Here is a 21,951-nt window from a genome sequence, read left to right as displayed (position 1 = left end):
AGCTTAGCTTTGTGTCTTGTTTTTCAGTAACTTGCTACCCTGAGCTCACTTCCTAAAACCCCATACCAATTCAAGAGTACAACTAAACTCTGTTCCCTGTCCTCCTCTCCTCTCCTCTCCTCTCCTCTCCTCTCCTCTCCTCTCCTCTCCTCTCCTCTCCTCTCCTCTCCTCTCCTCTCCTCTCCTCTCCTCTCCTCTCCTCTCCTCTCCTCTCCTCTCCTCTCCTCTCCTCTCCTCTCCTCTCCTCTCCTCTCCTCTCCTCTCCTCTCCTCTCCTCTCCTCTCCTCTCCTCTCCTCTCCTCTCCTCTCCTCTCCCACAGGATCCATCTGTGCAGTTGCTATTCATACAGTTGTGCCCCTTTGAACACCATAATAATTGATCATGAGCTTTAAAAGAGGGAGATGGAATGAGGTGAGGTGGAGATTGACCCTTTGTGTAAGCGTAATCTTAGGCTTGTATGACTTAGTCATGGATGGAGCCCTTGTCCTGAAAGGCCTCTGCAACGAAGGGTGTAAAGTCACAGATACAAGAGAAATGGAACTTGAATAGCAACTTAGGAAAAGTGCAAATGGGGGTAAAGGACAGTGGTTGGGTAAATTTGAAAAGGGGAGAGAGTATCAGAAAGTTTAGAGGGAAAAGTAACAGTCTTTAAGACATGAAATGATAGGAAATTGGTGTGGGGAAAATGTCGTTGCTGTAAATGAAAGTGGGAAAATGGACCATGACAGAGAAAGGAAAAAAAAAATTGTTCATATGTGAAAAGGAACAGAAAAATGCTTCCTCCATAAATATATGCAACTGATAAAGCAGGTGGTGCTGATCCTGTGAAACCAGAGACCTCAGTCACTTTGGCCATCAATCAAGTATAACACCCTTTGTGCCCAAACCATCCAAGACCAAATCCTTGGTCTTTAGCTGAGGCTCAAAGTGTTCATTGTGCAGTGAGACTTCAGGCATCACACCTCTAGCAAAAGCCTGAGACTCCCCTGCACAGGAGTGAACATTCAGATCTCATTTTAGGTTTTGCTCAAAATGTATCATTGTGCTTTACCTCAGCTGAATTTGTTAAAAATAGTCCCTGCTATAGCACCCACAGGACAGAGTGGTTTATTTTCCCCTATTATAGATCTGACAAAAGCCTGCTGTTATTTCTGTGCCCTCTCTAATGATCTGCTTGCTCTCTGGAGAGCACTGACCCATTTCAGCATAGAATAATTAGCCTTTCAGACACTACTGTGTTTCCATTAAAAAGACATAAATGTGCAAGGTGACATTTATTTACTTAGGCCTGAAAAATATGCACCACAGATGTTGGGGCTTGGGAGAGCTTCAATTTCTTTTCATTAAACAGTTGTATATTTGCATGCTTTTGTGTCATTAAACACTAGTGCTTGGCTGAAATGTTTCCTGTTAAGTTTCCTTGGGGGAAGCACAAGAGCACAGGGATTATTTGGGTCTGGGTTTCACCATGAGACCCTTTGGCAGTGCTTTGGCAGCTCTTGCTCAAGCCTGTCAGTAGCTTTGAGCACAGTTACACACCCTTGTGGTCCCTTTTACTTCATGTAAGGACTCCACGTAAGGAACTGTTGTTGATTTACAGATCTGTCTGAAGAGGAATGTGTTCAGGGTGTTACACTGAGGAAATGAGAACCTTGACCTATTGCAAACATAAAATAAAGCCAAAGTCCTTTAGTATTTAAAATCAGCTCTTCTGTCATCTTGATCACTGGCTTCTGAACCGCCAGGCTGTTGCCCAGGTGAAAAGTATATTATTCATTTTGATAGCCACTTTGGTCTGCAAAGTTGGAGGGAAGTCTTAGCCTTAAAAGTCCAGGCAGCATGTAAAACATGTAGGTTGCTTAGTAGTTCACATCCCCACATGGAGACGTGGCATGCTATCATTTCATTCTGTTAGCACCAATAGGCTCTATAAAAGGAGGCATCACGCAAGGTAGGTGCTTTATTGCAGGATGGAAACACTTTCATAGGTTATTTTAATCATTATGATTCTTTCATGATGTGTGAAAGTTGATTGTTGCTGTAAATGAAGCCATTGAAGGCTAAAAAATAAAAATGCTGTGATGGTAAAAATCCTTGGAGTGCAAAAAATAGGAATTGCTATAAAAGGCAGTAATTTATTCTCTGCATGAGATTTTTTTTTTATCATAAGGATGCTTTTAAGGTAATTCTGAAACATATACAATTGTAGTCTATATAGCTGAGGTATATTGCAAGGTGCATTGTTAATTTGGCTAATTTTCTGTGCACTGTAATTTATATATTATTTAGAACTGCTATTTTTTATGTTAACTGAGAGGCTTAACACATTTTTACTATGTTAAGGATAAGTTATTTTTGCAGGTCTTGTGGTTTTATTATTTTGACCCATATCCAGTTCATATTGCATCATAATGCCATTTTTACTAATATTATTCTAGTATGTTTAAAACTTATTTCCATTTGGATAGAAATTCATTAGCTCTTGATTTTGATTATAACAAATTATTTTAACATTTCTGTGATAATGCATTCTCTGTGTTTCTGATTTGCTAATGCTGAAATATTTTATTTTCATTTTTAACCCTTCCAAATTTAGGAATTGTTTTTGCTTTTATTTTTCTGTGTATATATATTTCAGTTGTTTAGACCTACTGGTTCCTGCTTTTTTCTTTTTCTTATTTCTTTAATATGTTATGTTTGTAACTTCTGACTGTCTGTGTTGAGCCAATCTTACCAACAAAAATATCAATTATTTCCTGTTTCTCTACTTCTTTACAAAAAAAAAAAAAAATTAAAAGTAAAAAGTAAAAATAAAAAACTCTTAATGGGAACCCTGGCACTGTCTGTCTTCTCTGTTCTGCAGAAATGTTGAAGGAGTTGAACCAGCAACGCAGAGCGAAAGAGTTTACAGACCTGAAAATTATTGTTGAAGGCAAAGAGTTTGAAGTCCACCAAAATGTTCTAGCTTCCTGCAGCTTGTATTTCAAGGACCTGATTAAAAGGTTTGCCTTCCTTCCAGCTGTGATCTGCTCTGTTCTTTTGTAGGGCGCATTTGTGTCGCTTTTTTTTCCTCCCCTCTCTTGCAGGTTTATGAAGATTGAATCTCCTGTCACAGAGCCAGTAGCCATTCTTTCCACCTCCTCTGAATGTATTTCCAAACTGAGACACAGATCCATTTGTTACACATCTGACTCGTACAGTGTAATTATTTCTGATGAGTAGAGGCTGGTTTTGGCCGAAGAAAATGTTCCACCACTGAGAGATCTAAGATTTAAACTTCACTGCTAATGGTGATTCAGTCCACAACTAAAAACTACTGCTGTCGATGTTTGCAAGGGACTGTGTCACACGTGACAAAAGTCTGTGCTTCTGGCTGCAAAAAGCCATCAGCATTCAGGTGAACGGTGCAGAGACATCATGCAAATAAAGCATTTGGAGTACTGTAATCCCCTTCACCCCGAAATCTTTGTTACATAGTTTTGTGTGGCTTTTATGGGCAAAGGGATTGATATTTTTATTATTTGGGGACCTTTAAAAGAAGAAAAGACAACTGATTAATTTCTCTAGAAAAAAATTAGAAATAAGATGATTTTCTGGTCAAAATGTAGCTCAGTCTGCATGTTGGACTAACATTAGGTTTTTCATACGAACACTTCAGCTTAGGGTAGATACAGTATGTACATTTTCTAAACGTCGTGTCTCCACCTTCGCATTTTTCCCCCCCTCTGTTTCTAGCTGATTGATTCTAAACAGTGCATGATAATCTTTTTTTTCCATTACACTGATTTTTCAATTTGTATGCTTCATATACTTGCATAAGAATAAATTGGTATTCTCGTATTATTAGTAAGTTAGAGTAGCAAGTAGGGAGAAAAAAAGAACAAGGATAACTTTCATTTTTCTCTCAATCATCAGCAAATTAATGCGGCTGCTGATTTTGCCTTGCAGTATTTTCCTGAGCAGACTGAGCCTGGACTGTGCTAAAAAATGGGATTAAAGAACATTTTGCTTGCTTCAAATCCTGTATTTAAATTTTGCCAACTAACACAATAGTGACTGTATTTTATTTCAGGATGGCATATTGGCTGGTATCTCCTTTCAGTGTATTGTGTCCTTCTGCACAAAGCTGGTTCTATAATTATGGATATATATTACATTTCTGTGATATAACTGTACTGACTGCCTTATCAATTATTCATAAAAAATATGTTGGCCTAGGAAGCATGTCTTTTCCCCTCTGTAAATCTAATGATTGCTAGCAGGAGCTATGCCAGATCTCTCCTGTCCTTTCTCTTCTGTCTGGTCATTATTATTTAATTGTTAAGGCTACAGTATATGCTTTTCAGGGTGATAAAGAATAGAGTCTACAGGAAAAGAAAAATCATAGAACCAGCTTACAGAAACCAAATCACTGACTGTCCAAAGACTGTCATTTGGATTTCGTTGTGAAGACATCTGCTTGTGTGCAGAAGTCACCAGGCAGCATCTATTTCTAGGCACACTGACGAATCTTGCTGCTTTATTATTTAGTTATTAAATGGAGATATATGTTAAATTGAGCACTGCTTTATTATAAACTTAGTTAAAACAATATAAAAATCTAAAATCCAATATTTTAGTCTAGATTTCAGCACATATTGTCTTTCAGCTGCCCACATAAGGCTTGCATGCATTACAAGAAAAACATAGTGGAAAGTTTAGCCTGTTTGCTAAACTCACCCCTTTCTGCCTTATTTCACATCATCAGCAGCAATAAATATTCTGGAGGTCGATCTATGTCCACCGTCAGGTCTCTCCATCCCAGTTGCCTTCCATATATAACCTCATCTGCACACATGTAACCTTGATGGAGGCTAATGGAGTTGCACAGGTGTATCCAAGGCAAAAATACCTTTATTACTGATGATGATGCTTGAATAAGAAAAAATTCAGCTTGATGTCAAGTTGAGTTTGCAAAACTGTCAGGTGAGAAAAATAAATATTCAGCTGTAAACTGAGCGAATGTGTCTTTACGAGACAATAAACTTAAGGCTATGGGGTGGAATTTCTAAAGACATCTTTGTGTAAGATATTTGCAGTATAAAGCCTTGTCCTTTCTGAAAGCCCCTGGAAGTTAAGGGCTCAGATTGCAAGAGGCACTCAATTTTTTGTGGGATCATGCCCTTAATAATACAGAATCATTATAGTTCATAGAGTTAAAATGTTTACAGATACAATACATCTAGAATCCTCTATGATATTTGTTAGCAGCTCCTTTGAGACAGCACTTAAAGCTTTATGTGATTTATATTGCACTCCTTGTATTATTATAGAAATCAAAACAAGAAATGGCAGTTTTTCTTAAAGAATAAAAGAGATCTCTTTATATTAAATATAATAGAAAGGCCATTTCAATCAGTGCAAGCCAGGGTTAAACCCTAGTGTCATTTCAACCAAAGGCACCGATGTGTCACCAGAAACATCAGTGAGAATATGATCTATTCATGAAGGTACTATGTACATCTATAGAAACATGCAGAAATAGAATCTTTCAGAGTATTTACTTCAGCTTATTATTTGCCACAGGCTGGTTATTATTAACCTCATATTCTGCCATTGATTCTACTGTGTGTTCAAGTTGGTATCTGATGGTAGAATAGCAAGTAGTGTCTCAAAAGAATGAAAGAGAAATGTTCAAAATCGAATAAGATCAATTATTTCCTTCTCAAAATAAAACCAAAATACAGATAAAAAACATAATAGAACTAGAGTTATTGCTCATCTTGAGGAAGGCTATTTGATGAGAATTAGTCATAGCAAGGAAGAAAATATGTTGTTTTTATTGCACTGATAAAAGAAATGATAACCAGGTTTGATTGTCCAAAACAATTCTAAAGTTATTTACAAAACAAATTTGGTCATGAGAGTGCATTTTGAAACCCTTTTAGTTTCTCAGAAAACGGCTAATCCTGTGCTGAGCATTCTGCTCCTCCTCTGGAAAATTCTCCATGCCCTGTGAGTTCTCTTTCACATATATGAGCCCTTTTGAGCTTGGTATAGTCCAGTCCTGAGCCTGAGCTCAGCACCATACCAGGCACCTCTTTTGAAAACAGGTCATCCCTGTCAGGGGCTGCACAGTACTCAAGACTAAGCCAAGATTTGGTGTTCATCTCCCTCCCAACAGCAGCTTACCATGGAAAACAATCTCAGCCCGCTTCAGTGCAGATTCATCTGAAAATGATCAGGTGTATTAGGAGCAGCAGGTGTGAAATATTCCTGATACCTGTTCCACATCCCTGTGCCCATGAAGGGAGACAGTTGAGATTCAAGGTGAGGATCCGTAAAGGACTACTGCAGTGTATGGCTTCAGGAGAAAAATGGATGATAAACATCAGCTGGATTGGGGCACTGTCCCTAAAGGCCATCTTACATATTTTGAGTGCGCTGCCAATCACATTGACTCCAACCTTCTTGGCTTTTCTATTCATGGAACAAGCCATCTTCAAACAAGGTTTATCTTAATTTATGATACAGACAATGAAGAGAAGAACCTTGAAGGCTTCCTGAAGGATCTTTTTTCTCCTAATTCAGGTTCTTCTATGCAGGCAGGGCCCCTGGACCAATGAGAGGTGCTTATGTCTCATGTTAGCTAACCAACATTTAGATCCAGGGTTAGCATCTAAGGCAGGCTGAATCTAACCTCACCTTCCTGACTGTTACTGCAGTCTGCAGTGAGGTGAAGGAGGAATCCTTCCCCCTTTACTGTAAAAGAGAGGTGGTTTGCATAGACAGTGAACTTATGATGAGTGTTCCATTGCTTCCCTCAGGGGTCCAGCCTAAGCTGGCTCTCTCATCTTCTCTGCAGCTGGGAGGAAAGATGGGAATGTCTGTAGGACGATACATCCCATCTCACGATAAACAGCATGATTTGCCTCCTGGAAGTGCTTATCTTTCATGACCCAGAGAGAAAGACCAGTCACCCAGCCTGAATCATAGTTGACTAAAAGGACATGAATGATTTCTTATGGAAACTAGTGTCTTTCTTAATGGCACATGTTTATGCTTATATGTGTACATAGAAAAAAAAAAAAAAGAGACAGATCCAGATCCATCAAAAAATGCATCTTCAAAATGTGCCTCTTGCAGAGCACAGATTTTCTTATTTAAAACATTCTTGCTTTGGGGGAGGAAAGAAATGAGCTCTGCCTTTTGTATCTGCCCTAGAAGAAATGATGGAAGGTGGGTGTGGGGGGGTGTGTGTGTTCCGGGAGGAAGGAATGAATGGAAAATCCCATGAAGAGCCATATTTTTTTGTTTCCAGCTGTATCTGGGATAGACAAATGCAGCTGCTGAATAAATGGAATTTCTGATACTTCCTCAGCAAAGAAATGTTTCACCGGAACATTTTAATTTGCTGCTTTCTTCTTCTTCTTAACCCAAAGTACTGGAATTTCTACCAAATATGACATTATTAAAAGGAAGCACTTGACATAAAAGTCTCTTCTTGGCCAAAATGCTTGCTTTTATAAGCAGGCTTTTACAAGTAGATTTCTCTCTGGCCAGTTCCTAAAGATACACAGATCTTGTCCTACAAGCTTTATCTTCTCAAGATTAGATTTTAATGATGCTTTCTAATCTTTAAGTCATCTTGATTCCACTGGCATAAAACAGTAAGTCTTATGTACAAAGAGATTCTGTTACAAGAAGCAGTATTTTGGATGCTTTGTAATTTGGCACTGTTATGTTCATCCTTCTTTTCCTACAAAGCAGACCCAGTGACTTCGTGGCCAAATTGCTTTTCCACAATACCCTGCCTTTTTTTCAAGTCTTCAGATTTTTGATTTTTTTTTTTTTTTTTAAAGTACTCTCTGAGGCCTTGAAGGCAGGGCAGGAGAAGTAAAGCATTTAGGGTGAGAAGACCAAGTTCCACTTGCTTTACACCTATGCAGAAGACAAAGATGTCATTCTGCATTTTACACCATTGTGTGGAAAGAGAGCATTTGGATGCACAACAGAGAAACCTGCCACTATCCATCTGAAACAGCCTGACAAAACTGCAAAAGCGTTTAGGTGTCTGGAAAACAGACTGTCTGGTTTGTGTTTACGTTCTAAAAAGCCCAAAATGAGAAACAGCAGGATGAAAGAAAAATCTACTCTTAGTGACCCCTTCATGTTTTCCTGCTTGTTAAGAATCTTGCTTTTAACTCTGGGAGAGGAGCAAGCAGCATTTCCACATCTGCATACTTCAGCTCCATTGTAGAATAGAATAAATGTGGAAACAAACTATAACATGTAGTTGAAAACAGAGAAATAAGGAGTTAAAGATATGATGTTTGTTTCAGATGCCAGGAGAGGTACATTGTGCCTAGAGAAGGAGCGCCAGGGGTTTCTGTTAAACCATTTAAACTATGAGAATGGGAGGTTGCATGAGAGTGTAAAATATCCTTCACCCCTTACTGCAAGGGGACAGGTGTAAATTGTGCTGTGGACACGATTCTTCTCTTAAATGAGGCAGTGATAATTGCTGTGTGTTGGGCACAAGATCTTGGCATGGGACACAGTCCCCTGCTCTCAGTGGCCTATTTCCATGAGCACTGCACTCGCTCTGCCTGCCCAGGCAGCCACCCGCCTGCCCCTCGGAGCTCCCTGCTGGGCTTCAAATTTCTCAGCTGCCAGAGCTTGGAAAATGTGTTTTCATCAGGCAAAAATGTATGGTCTTCTACAGAAATGAATGGCAGCTTACAAATATTCAGTGGTGTTCTGCACTGCCACAAAACCCATTGCAGGTGGCTTGGGCTGGATGCCACTCTGCAAGGAGGGGCAGAGCAATGTGCCCTACTCTGAAGAGAAACCCTGGCAAGAAGGACAGAAAGACTCCTGTTCAAGTCTTGAGGTGCAGCACAGAAATTAAGCTTCTGCCTGTAAAATTCTGCCCTGTAATGTCAGCAGTTTGCAGAGTCACCGAGCAGATCCCTGAACCTCTCACCCCTCTCCCTCATTGAGAGCATCTCTGTTTACTGTAGCTGGGGCTTCTTGCTCTCATAATTTCTAGACTCAATCACAAATTCTGCAGATCTTACCCAAGGAATGACAAACTAATCACCTCTCTTGCTCCAGCTGTACCCAGCCACCCAGCTGTCATGCAACATCTCTGAAGATGCTGGTGCAAGCAACCTACCTGTATTTACTTAGGTCTCACAGCTCTGCCTAGGCTTAACTCTGTTAAAATTCAGGGGTGAAAGGGAGCAGTTGTCTAATAAGGTGCAGTGTAAGATAAATTAATCAAAGACAACAGAGAAAAAAATACCTTCCATTACATAGAAATAGGAGCCATATTCATGAAAACTGTCATTTTTGGGGCAGTTCCAAAATCCAGTCTTGCCCTAAAATGAGGGTAATCAAATCTCCAACTCCAACTTGCTTGTAAGTAGCTCCAGGGATCAGTAGTTCACTCCTTTCATTTATATCATCAAGGATTAGCCTCTGCTGGATTGGGATAATGAATTTGAATTAATATGACCAGGTTATGATCACATCTGATCGCAGTGCCCTCTTTTTGCTTGCACTGTGCTGAGCTTTGGTGTCTGAAATACTCAGAGCAGTTCTGCAGGGTGGATGGGCAGGGATGGAGTGAGAACAGCCACATGCCCTTTCCTGCCTATACTGTGGCCATAGGTGAGGTGCTGTCATGCCTTACGTTGATGTCTCTGGATCTATAAATACTGTAGAAAAGCACTAGCAGCACCCTGTAGCTGAAGGAGAAAAAACCAGTGCCTGACAGAATTAATTCTAATTACTGTAATGCTGATTGGGATCTTTGGGCACTGCCATAATCATAGTAGTAGTAATAAATAATAATGGTGGTTATCATTATTTTATTATTGTTTTCCCTCTAGGCATTGCAATGATGAGAAAGAGTCTTGGATAGACTACCTAGATAATTACTTGTATAAATTTCACCACATTCCTAAGAAATAGATTTATTAGCTGCATGCCAGCTCTGTACTAAGCTGGTTTTTGATGGTGTAATAAATATCATTAAAAGAAATCAGATAGGAGTTGGGTAAGGGTTTGAGCTTTAAGTTTGATGAGAATAAATTTTTTATTCTGTCAACTTACTTTTAATCTTCCTTCCTATATAATCCCCCAGAACCTGCTTGCATCTTTCATTTACCTTTAACAAATAGTAGCTCCCACCCAGTTTGTTTTGCCACTGAATTAGGCTGCCAGAAATACTTGCAAACAAGGTAGATCCCACACTATTAATAAGTTGGCCCAGTTTTTTTGCTTCTTCCCTAGTACCTTGTGAGATGCAGTTTATTCTCAGTCCCTAGGAAAAGTCTAGGTCATGAAACACTGTTCTTCCAAGGGCACTTGCTATTCACTTCTTCATTCACTTGCCAGTCGTTTAAGCCAGCATCTTCAAATCGTCATCTTCTTTCTTAAATCTCAGCAGGGAGCCAGATTTGTGCCTCCGACTGTGATCTCCGACACTGTAGCGTTACAGGCTGCCGCTGATCCCGCCTTTAGAAATGGTCCTGGCTGAGCATTTAGATTGTGTTCCTTCAGTGAATGGCATTAAGGGTATATAGGAAACGTGGCTCTTTTGTTTGCTTTATTTTATTCTGGCCATGTTGTCCGTGAACAAAAGCATTTGCTCTTAATCCCATTGCTCGTCTTGGTTTGTAATGATCATTTCTGTGATGGTGAATTAGCAGGAGCTGCTGGTGCGTGCCCGAGCTCACAGCCATTAATTTTCCTGATTTTCTTCTGATAGAGCAGGTGCAAACTGGCAGCATTTGACCCTAATAAGTTACACTAGTCTTGCCAGATTTTGTTTGCCTGGAACAAGGAACGTTATTTGTATCAACATCCTGATAAAAAGTGAGCAAATGGATTTGTTGGTCAGGTAAATTTTCCTGACGAATTTGCAAGCCTGTGTTTAAACAATGTAATTTATTTAATCTTGTGATTTTACTAGTTCTTTATTGTAATCATACAATAGAACCATTACGGTACATGTTTTCTTCTCTCATGAGACAGATGGATAGTGACTGAGGCTCAAAGATAATGTTTATCTACAGGATAGAATAACGAAGGCAAAGATTTGCAAGTTAATACATTTTGAGCTGATAAAACAATTCCAAAGCAGAAGCAGTGCTGGGGTGTAATTTTTTTTTTAAATCCTGTTTAATAAAACATTCAGTGCCTTATGACATACGTATTGCAATGATGCTGCTCTATAAATGTCCCTTCCTGTCATCGTTTACATGATTGATTACCTTGCAGCTGCATAAACTTGTATAACTTGGTAAATAACCTATTACCTCCATATGCATATGTTTCTTGGTGCATGTCGTGGAAATATATGCTATATGTTTGGGCATCTATGCTTTTATATCTCATGAACCCATAATTATGATAAATCAAGATATTCAGTACAAAATACAACTTTCCATGTAGAGTGCTGAGTCTGATATGTACATAGCTGAAGGTTGGCTATGATTTAACAGAGTTTCTTTTCTGCTTCTCCCAAGATACATAGACATACTGGTTTTGAACAATTAATGACTCTGAGGACCATGAAAAAATCAAATAGCGGACAGTTAAAATGCAGCATCATTGCACTCTCTTCTTTGCCTGAAGTTTCAGTGCTTTAAGGATTAAAGTAAAAAGTTAAAGTTCCACAATAAACAAGATGTACAGTCTAAATTGTGTCTACTTGAACAGCAGTTTCTAATGAGCACACAGCTAACAGACTCTTAAGCCTCATGAGAAGCTGTCTACCCCAGTCTGGAGTCCTTTCTTTGGTAATCAAAATAATTTGACAGAGATAAAAAGAAGTAGCTTTTCTTTGGTTAAGTGCTTCATCTTACATGAAAATCTTGGATTTCCTGTTTTCTGGAGTCCTAAATACTGTCCAGGGAACAAAGCAATTAAATTTGATTTTTTTTTTATTGTCCTGTCTATCTTGGTAGAGAATATGTAGCTCTCTTATAATGGGAACACAATTACTTTAGGGTAAACATTTATATTCCTAATTATGAAAACAAGCCAGCAAGATCAGCATGTTGAGCTGATAGGGCAAATCCTGGGAAGGCGTTGGGGTGGAGAGGCAAAAAGGCAGCTGGGTGATGGGACAGGCCATTGCTTTAGTCCATGCAGGGAGGGACCAGCCCTAAAATATGGGCTTCAGTTTCCTCAGTCCAGGGTGGAGCTGGAGAACCTCTTTGCTGCCAGCAATCCTGCAGCCTCCGTCAGCTCAAACATGTGCATTTAGTGCATGAGATTCAGATCCCTCAGTTGTATGAGACCCTGAGCTATAGATAGTCAAAGACAACAATTCTTTTTTTATTACACTGCCAAAACAAGAGTGTTTTCCTGTTCCTTCAAGATAGATTCTGAGTGAAATGTGAACAAAATTGAAGTTACATTATGGAGCTAGCTCTTTCCTGCTGTGTCCTGCTGGGAGAAGCAGGTAGTGATGGTAGGCTCACAGATGGAACTTGGAGAGACAAAAGGAAAAAGTTATATACCGAGTCCCACTTGTCTAGGAAAAGATTACAAATAACAATTCTAAGTGTGCTTTTACTTTAAAAGATAATAATTTATTTCGGTGCCCTTTTGGAGCACAAAGCTTAAATATACGTCATACCTCTGAGTCTACGGCACGGTGAGTCATATGGCATCATATGTAAATAGGTGTCACAGACTCTGTCAGTCCTCCTGTTCTCAACCAGGCAGCCTGGGCGGAAGCTGAACCAACTGTTCCTAGGCAGTAATGTACATTTACATAAAATGTTTCACATTTTTCATGTTTATTCCGTGCAGATGGCTCCATTTTGAACATCCAGAATTTGTTTTGACTTTGTGACTGTAGCTTGTAAACAGAGCGTTGGCTGGCATCTGCACTGGGTATAGGTAGCTTTTCATATTTGATCTAAAATTGAGTGAATCTGTAGCCAAACCATTAGTCAGTCAAAATAATGTTGCAAGCCAGTTAAAGGCAGCATATCCAAACCAAGAGGGAAGGCTGAATGAGAGGCGGTAGCACTGTCCATAAATTGACAAATTGATGCGCTCGCGGTGTTTCACTTACACAGCTACTTTAGCCAGACTCTAAATGTGGCTTCGCAAATCAAGGCATCTCACTATTAAATGTTTTGAGCAGAATCACACAGACATTCTGTTATGGGAACGTGTTGATACAAATAATGCAAGAAAAATGCATAGATACACATCTATTTATAACTCAAGATACAGAAAACTTCAGTTGCATCACTATTAAACTTGAAAGCACTATGGCTGATTCTTGTCTGTGCGTATTACATGTTTCGAAATGATTTTCAAGGACAAATAAATACCAAAAATGTAAATTTCTCTACTTTTTCTTTTGTCAGCTCCACTACTAGATCTTGCAGATGAGATATTAGGGTTATTTTTCTTGCTATCAAGTATTTAAACATTTTTGCTCTTTCCTATATATAAGTTAACAGAAAGGGACACTGATTCTGATTTGTTATTTGAGAGTGTAATCGAGCCATCTTTTGCTTTAAAAGATTCCTTGTGCCTTTGTCTTGCCTAGTTGAAGCAATTAAGTTGAAGGATAAGTAGCCAGACTAAGTTCAAAGGCGTTTGCTTGATTTCGTTGGACTTAATTATTCCAGACAATGCAGAATATTTTTCAGTAACTCCCACCTCACCCATTCAGAGTATAGCTATGCTTCCTGCTTATCTGCAGGTTCAGTTCTGCTTGCACATTGCTCAGGTCTATCACCTTGTTAGAGAAATACATGATTTGTAAATCTGAAAGAATTCCCCAAAAGCTACCATAAAATTAAGCTGTTAAAGAGCTCTTGGAGCTTGTTTAAATGTAGACCTAAACAAATCTCTTTGCTGTTTAGCTCAAGATAAATCTTTTTAAAAGTCCTGTTCTAAATCACTTCCCAATTTTAATGAGTTTATATATCAGCCTTTGCCAGATTTTTACTGTAGCTTTTCTCCAAGATTGTAGCCATGATAAAGTAAGGACTAAAATTGTTTGTTATATATTATTCTTCAGAAGCAAAACTTTTTTCCCCCAGAGGCTGTTGGGAGAGCTATTGATTTTCTGCCACAATGTGATATGTGTGACCTTTATAATATGAGCAATGATTACAAGGCCAATAAAATGACATCATTCTGTTTAAACTTTAGAGTTCGCTGGACAAATAGCAGAATGTGCCACATTTAATGATGTCCATGGACGATAAGGGTGCGTTGGCTTCAAGTGAGACTGAAACATGAAGGAGGCAGGCTCTCAATCCCCAAAATACCTCATGTTTGTGCCAGTAGTTAGGGAACAGGAGTGTATGTACCAGGGAGAACTATGACTTTTCCTAGCTCTTAAGGCAGGAAGTTGGGGCTTTTCTGGTAACAGACTTCTCTAAATGTTTGCATTTATTGATGTCACCAACAAAACTCCTCCTGTTTTGACACAGGATGAGCTATTTGGGGAACAGCTCTATATATTTTCCCAAATCTATTGCATTTGCATTTACAGGACTAAATTCTATTCCTGTAATACAGCTTTAGCCACTTCATTGCAGTTCCTCTAAAGGAGCCTAGGGAAGACTCTGTCCCAAATAGATCAATTATAACTGCACAGGGCATATGATATTCTAATATGTGTGAAAACAAAGAATACAGAAACCTTTAGTCAGGCTTTGAGGGGGATGCTACAACCTGATTCACTGAAATTGTTTCGAAAAGAAGTCTGGAATTTCCCTTTTCAGTCACATCATTCTGTTTCCCGACATTATGCTCTTCTCATCCTTCAGACACTTATTTTAAATCCATTAGGACCTGCTTCAGCCAATTCCCTGCCCATTCTCCAGCCTATACCAAGCCAGATCCCTGGCATGGAAGCCGAGGTAGCTGTGATTTCTCTGTGCAGGCTGAATCCAGCCTGTACTCAGTATTTGATCTAGCCAAACATGGAGCCAAAGGGCTCACTGCTTAGAAAGCACAAGAAAAACAGCACAACACATTCAAGGCATTGCAGAGGCAGGAATAGGGATAATTTCTTTCCCATTTCTGCCTCATTGTGTAGTATCAATAATCTCTGTAGCTTTGTATTATACTTGCCGTAAGTGGCTCTAGTGATTGATTAAACACCTTAGCTTTTCTTTGGCATTTAATCAATTGCAGCAGCAGTTTATTGCTTGGTGTATTACAAAGTAAAAGAGATTATTACTTAATTATTGTGAAAAATAGCAGCTTGCAGTTGTTGCTAGCATGGGTATGTGTCTGTTCTGACATTGGTGTCACATCATCCTTTCCTTTGTGCCTCCTGGTCTCCACACTGGGTGCCATTGTGCAGTTCCCAGCGGATCATGCACGGTCCTTCCCACAGCCATGGCCAGCACAGTGCAATTAGTGGCATTAAATAACTAATTGCTTGTGGTAGGGCTTCCCACAGTGCAGAGAGCCTGATTCTGTCACTTGCTGGGTGCCTCCAAACCTCCCTGAAATTTTAGGTGGTGTGTTTATTAACCACCCCATGTGAAAACGAGCTCACTGTCAGGTACAAACCACTTCTGGGAGCAGTTCAGCAAGAATTCCATCAGTATCAAGAGGTTATTTTGACAGCCCAAAGTGCAGCACCAGATGTATGTACAACCAGAGATAAATCAGATATGGCGCATATTATTGGGGGTTGAGTGTGAGAAAGGAAAAAACCAACATTTTGTGACGTCTGCATGAGGATCTAGGAAATGGCAACTCTTCTCTTTTGCCACCAGAGGATTTCTGCCTCAGATGCAGAACTGAATCCATATGCAAGAGTTCAGAAAGAATACCGTGGTGTGATAAAGCATAAGGATTTAAAGTAGCATAGACCTCTGTGCTTGTAGGGATACAACAGGTATCGTGATCAGTATGTGTTCTTAGCATCTGCTTGTGGAATAGGGTCTAAGCCACCTGTGTTGCCATGTAAAGGGACAGCTCAGTGTTCAGAATTTTAAAAATGGGGTTAATTTCTTTGGTTTGTTCCTGACTGTTTGTGATCACAGGAAAGTGATTTTGTCCCCTTGTGACTCAGTTTCTTCCTGTGAATGAGAGTAACCATTGCTCACAACCTTAGAGAAGACTATGAAATTAGGGACTGCTAGCTGCTCCTCGATTGAAAATTAAACCTCTTTAAATCTTTGATCCTGCAGAGATATCAACTAAAGTTGTGCCCTTGACTTGAGCAGGGCTGGTCAATGAAGGACCAGTGACAAAGCATCCACTTCAGATTTTAAGCATGTCCCCAGACAACTTTAGGCATTGTTGGGACGGGTGGTTGGGGTATCATGCGGGGAAAAAACTGAACCTGGTATGTTGTTTATTTTTCTTCTGTGGTGGTAGTAGAGGTCTGACCATCGACTTTCTAGGCAGCTGTGTGAACCCAAGAGGTTGGTAGTGCTCGTGGTAGCTTTTGCTCACGCTTCAAGCTGGCATTGCCTGTGAGTAGTGCTGCTGTGGCCAGTCCGTGTCTGTCGCGCTCGTCGTGCGCCGGTTTTGTGTCACTCGTGCAATGGCTTTTGCAAGTACTCGAGCAGAACTGGAGCGAGCAGACGTTGACTGTCCAGTGACAAACAAAAAGCTCATGTTTCTTTGAGAAGGTGCTGGATGGTCCTAACCATTAAAAGAGTTTATTTTCTTACTCCAACAGATTTTCCCCTCCCCTCCTTGATGTTACCAAATTTATCATCACTTTTGTCTTTCAGGTGTAACCTGTCTTTAGTGTTGCAGACACATCAGCCATGCATTAAGAACTGGGCCCTTACTTTAATTCAGTATGACTTTCTTTTTGTCCAATAATTTCACAAGCACTAATGCACACTTCAAATGCAGGAGATACTTTGATCCCCAAATTGTTCAGCACTTCATGCAGGAAAAACCATAGGCCACAGTCATGAAACTCCTAGAGGATGGCTGCTGGCTTCCTGTGGCAGAGCTGGTTGTTGTTTTCCCCCCTCTCCCTTCTTTGCTCTAACCATTTTGTCTGTCTAGCTTGTCTTGTATTCAGTTTTCAAAGCAATTGCCATGAAGGGCTTCCTTTTTTTAGTGCCTAAAAGGGAACAATAGATTTTTTAGAATAAGCATATATTATATTTTATATGGCCATCTGTATACCATAGATATCATATTGATCATATCTATAATTTAATATAACAAGATGAGAAGTTCAAGCTAAATAGAAATTAGTAATTTTTATTACAAATTTTTATGAAAAGGTCTTTAAATGTATCCTTAAGTGCACATGACATCTAAAATTATTGTAGTGCTGGATTCTTGAAAAAGTAAATGACCTTTTCTCTTGAAATTGGAGAGTGGTTTTTCCTTAACAGTTATATTATGCACAGAAGATGAGATGTTAACCAAGATGTTAAAATGTATTGTTTCCCTTTGAAAGCTAATCCTGTTCCTCATTTTCATTAATGTTGGATCATTCATTTTTCTTTTTTTTTTCCTTTCTTTTCCTTTCCTTTTCTTTTGCAACTGTTTTTGCATGAAGATGCAAAGTAGCAATAAAGATTTTTTGTAAGACTTGCTTTAAGACTCTTCTCTTTCAGATCCAGTTAAAGTTATTAAGTTCAGTTATTTTAAAATTCATATTCTTCAGTTCCGTAAACAAAAATAATGGAGAAATAAAATGAGGTGCAAAGCGATTTCCTAGCCCTCACTAATCAATAAATGCCAATAAAATGGGAATGGTGTAATGTCCATAATTTAATTGTCTGCTGTTACCAGGTCACCACGAGACAGCAGCAGAAGTGGAGAGAAGCTGGAACTGGCCATGTCCAACCTCACTGCGGATGTCCTGGAGTTACTCCTGGAGTTTGTTTATACAGGTTCTTTGATCATAGATTCAGCCAATGCAAAAACACTACTGGAAGCTGCCAGCAAGTTCCAGTTTCATACTTTCTGTAAAGTCTGCGTTTCATTTCTAGGTAAGAATCATTGCATCTAGTGAGGTTTTAAGATCCTGTGTAAAGGTTTATAAACCTGTCTTTGAACAGCTCTTAAAAGATAATGAAGAAACCCAAGATGAAATAGAGTAAAATGAAGTAAAGCATCGTTAATTTGGTTTGTGATTTGTATTTCAAATTCTAGCGTGATGACCAGTGGAAAATGGTCTAGAGAAGTGTAGCTTGTTGCTTGAGTGGTAACAGCTTTCAGATCTCGCATAACCTATTTTGTTGAATCTTGTTCCATACTTGGAATCTTGATGACATTTTGTTTCCCAGAGGATGATCTCTGCATAGATACCAGGCTGTAACACAGAGGTTGCAAAGGTGACAGCATATTTTGGGTTCTACACCAGGCCAGCTTGGTCAAACACCAAAAGAGTTTGGAGGCAGGCTCCAATGGAGGTAGGACTCCTGCAAATCTGCCAAAAAAGTAAGGACTGCATTTCAATATGTGCAGTTCTGTTGCTTTTGTGAGAAAGTCCTTTACATGTCCAGTGCTCCAGATTAAATGTTCCTGGGGTTTGTTGCTGCATACAGAGCTATGGCCTGATGTCATCACTAAGGTGGGTAGAAGGAAAGGTTGCTGTGCCCACCCCTGGTAACTGGTGTGCTCTGTGTGCACAGGGAGTATTGAGGATCTACAGAGCAACATCTTTGCCAGTGCTTCATCCATCCTCTCACAGACACAAGAAATCCATTCTTCTTCCCAGGAGCACCATGTCATCCTGCTCCTTTCTTTTTTCATCTGCTTTCCAGCAGAGAGTATTTCAAAACAGTCCAAAAATTCCAGCTGAGCTAAGCTTTACTGGCCTGAACAGGAACCAGACAGACCTGGCATGGCAGAAGGGGAGCCACAACTGGAGCTCAACTGAAACACAGTGGTTCAAATTCCTGCCTGTACCTCATGCCATTCCTTCACTCTCATAGCTGTAATATCAGTCTATAAGACAGTAATAATTTAAAAAGTAACGCTAATTTATTAATACAAAAAAATTTATCTTGATGTGATATGATGTACTTCCCAGGTAGGAGTACCAAATAACCTTTTTTTGGCATCTGATTTTTGTTTGGGTTTCCTCAGCTCCCATCTTGATGTGGAAGGCATCATTCTCTCTGAAGCCCAAATAAATTCTAAGTTTTCCCTGGGCAGTTCTTATTTACAATAGACACCTACTATTGCAAAATGTGGAAGATGAGAGTTTAGAAAATGTTGTGCTCAAAAAACAAGAAAAAAAAGCCCTGAAATGAGTCCAGTTCACTGCTGTGTTAATTTTCACTACTAAGCCAGCCTGCTGGCAAGATGGTGTGACTAGGCTGATACAATGCAGGCATCAGTAAAAAATCTCTGGCACTGTATTCTCCTTTCCAACTTTTTATATGCCCCTTATTTCAAAGTCTGTGTTTCTTCTCAAATGGGGAGCACTGGTGATGTGAAATTTATGTTTTGCAATCCCACCATGTAGGCTGTGCAGTTTGGATGAGGCTCTGGCTCTGGCACTGCTTGCTCCCAGCTTCCCTTCACCAGCTTTCTACAGTGACTAGATCTTACAGCCTTTCCAGAAATACAGGATGTAGTTAAGTGGTGATATCACTGAAGATTCAGCCACAAAACCAAAATACATTTATTTCACTGAATCACTGTGAGAGTTCTCTTTTCTGATAGTTAATATTTTAATTCAGTGAACCATGTTATGGTGTGAAATAGTAGAGTTGGTTATAAGTTCAGTGATATATGGAGAGTCACTGGAACTTTGTATTCTCATCTGGAGAATTCAGGGAGCGTAATTGCTTATTTTTATTTATAGCTGTGACTCCATTGCGCTACAGAGACAGCAGAGCATTTGCCATCTGAAAAGTTTAGGGGAAAGCATTTTGTCTTCTCTGTGGCTGTGTCTTTGTTTTTCACCTCAGCCACCTCTGCTCTATACAAAGCAAAAATATGGTAAAAACCAGTTTTTTTTTTTTCCTGCAGGGTTTCTGGAGGGTTGACCAATGTAAACAGTGAATCTTTCCCATCAGTGGCCATGCTATATAGGGAGAGAAGGGAAGTTCGAAGAAGTTAAAACCCCCAAATTACTAAGTCTGTTCAGCATACCACAGCACAATCTCAGAGGAAATTCAGGTTGTCCTTTTCAGCCATGAGAATCCTGGCTTGGTGAGGGGCAAGTAGCTTTTGTGCCTTTATCCCTGGGCCTCTCAGCAGCCTTAGGCAGAGGGACCCCAAATTTTCTTGCACTTTCTGGTGGAAAGATGTGGCAGAATGTGTCAGGCAAGTAGTTTCATTTCAATGGTAGATTTCTTAGCCAGCTTCCCTGGGATAATTATAGCCATGTTCTCTCTCTTCCTCCCATGCTGTCTCCTTGGCTTTTGTCTAGACCATGAGAAATGAGAACAGTTTTGTGCTGACTGATTCAATAATGGTGACAGGTTCATGCAGGCACCATATGATAACTGGGCAAATGTTTGCAAACTAGTTAGGATATTGTAGGTATTTCCTCCACCCATATGGCTGAATACTTGAGCCTTTTTTTTTTTTTTGCCTTTTTTGTATTTGTTTTACACTATTAACACAGCCATGGCTTGAATTGGGTTTCAGGTGATTCACCAGTTATCACAGTTTTGGTCCATGGTGCATGGACACCTGTCATAGGAGGGAACACATTCTGAGCTTGTACTTCAGGCTGCTGATAAAGTAAAAGTATTCATCCTTAAGCCTGAAGAAGTTGGTGGAATCTGGTAGTTTCATGGACCAGAATAGGAAAGAGCAGGAGCTCTGAATTTTCTTGGTCTTCTGAGCAAAGAGCACAAAATCAGTGTTTAGAAAGAGTATTAGAGGGAGCAATGAGAAAAACTGAATGATGTACCAGTGATGAGACCTGCATTCCTCAGGCACCTGAGGAAAGAAGAGGCCTTTATGGTCCTTATGAATTCAAGAGAAAGTATTATGGGCAATTGTTTGTTCATCCAAGATGGAGAATTTTGATCCAGCTGGATAACTGCACTGCCCAGCCCTGGAGAATCTATAATATACACACTTCATATAAACTGTGTATAAGCTTCAACTACCTCTGGACATAGGAGAAAGGAAGACTCTCACAGGGAAGGGAGCTCTTTTGATTCAGACAGTGAATGCATCCAAAAGTTTTCCATGTATCTTGCATCTTCACGTGCTTTTTCACACTAGTAGGAATACCTGAAGAGTAAGTTTCCTATCAGAATGTACGCAAAGTATCACAAGGAAGTACACATTTTGTGCTGTTTTTAGTGATATCCAATTCATCATCTAGAAAGCATCTATAAGTGAAAATACAGTGCTTAATGCACACAAGAGGGAGTTTACAACCACCACTGAGCTCCCATCATACTGTTACCACAATCTCACTGAGTAATCCTTCCTGCATACCATTTACCTCTGGTGTTATCTCAAGTCTCTTCACTCCCAGAAGTGCATCTGGAGCAGTCTCCCTGACTGATTGTCTCCTGATGATGCTGCACAGGATTGCACTCCAAAGCCACATCTAACACTTAACATACCGGCTGCTGATCTGCATTATTGTGACGCACATGGCGACAAATATCCAGCACTGTCTCAAACTAGTGAGAACCTGCTAGATTACATCTGATATCCCTAAAGTCCACTCATGAGTCTGTTATAAACTGTCCTTGAGCATTGGGAATAGCTTAGCAGTCAGCACTTGTGTTCTGAAAGGAGACAAGGTGAAATTTCACAAAAATGTGTTGTTACAAGCCCAGTGTCACAGTGGCAAAACAACAATTACTGTAAACATGCCAGTGTCCAAAGGAACACAGCTCAGGAGCAGACAGAGCAGAACTGGTCCTCAGCTGTCTTTGGCATGCCAGCCTTGACAAGTACCCCTGGACTGCAGTCATTTGGGATGAGCTATACTATGTAGCAAGTCTATGTCCAAGTAGTCTTGTAGGCTCCCGTTATAGTCAGTGAAGAGTAACAGG

At 39.8% G+C, this 21,951-nt stretch overlaps 1 protein-coding gene across 1 annotated transcript in view; it reads left to right on the top strand.

Annotated features, from left to right (window-relative positions):
* KLHL29 (kelch like family member 29) overlaps positions 1-21,951 on the top strand; it is a 238,396-nt gene that overhangs the window by 166,019 nt on the left and 50,426 nt on the right. Inside the window, 2 exon segments of the mRNA XM_066314729.1 lie at positions 2,865-3,003; positions 17,759-17,958. Coding sequence (XP_066170826.1) covers positions 2,865-3,003; positions 17,759-17,958 — 339 coding nt within the window.

This window comes from Sylvia atricapilla, chromosome 3 (genome assembly GCF_009819655.1).
Source record: "Sylvia atricapilla isolate bSylAtr1 chromosome 3, bSylAtr1.pri, whole genome shotgun sequence".
Lineage (NCBI taxonomy): Eukaryota > Metazoa > Chordata > Aves > Passeriformes > Sylviidae > Sylvia > Sylvia atricapilla.
This window is presented reverse-complemented; position numbering and strand designations above follow the sequence as displayed.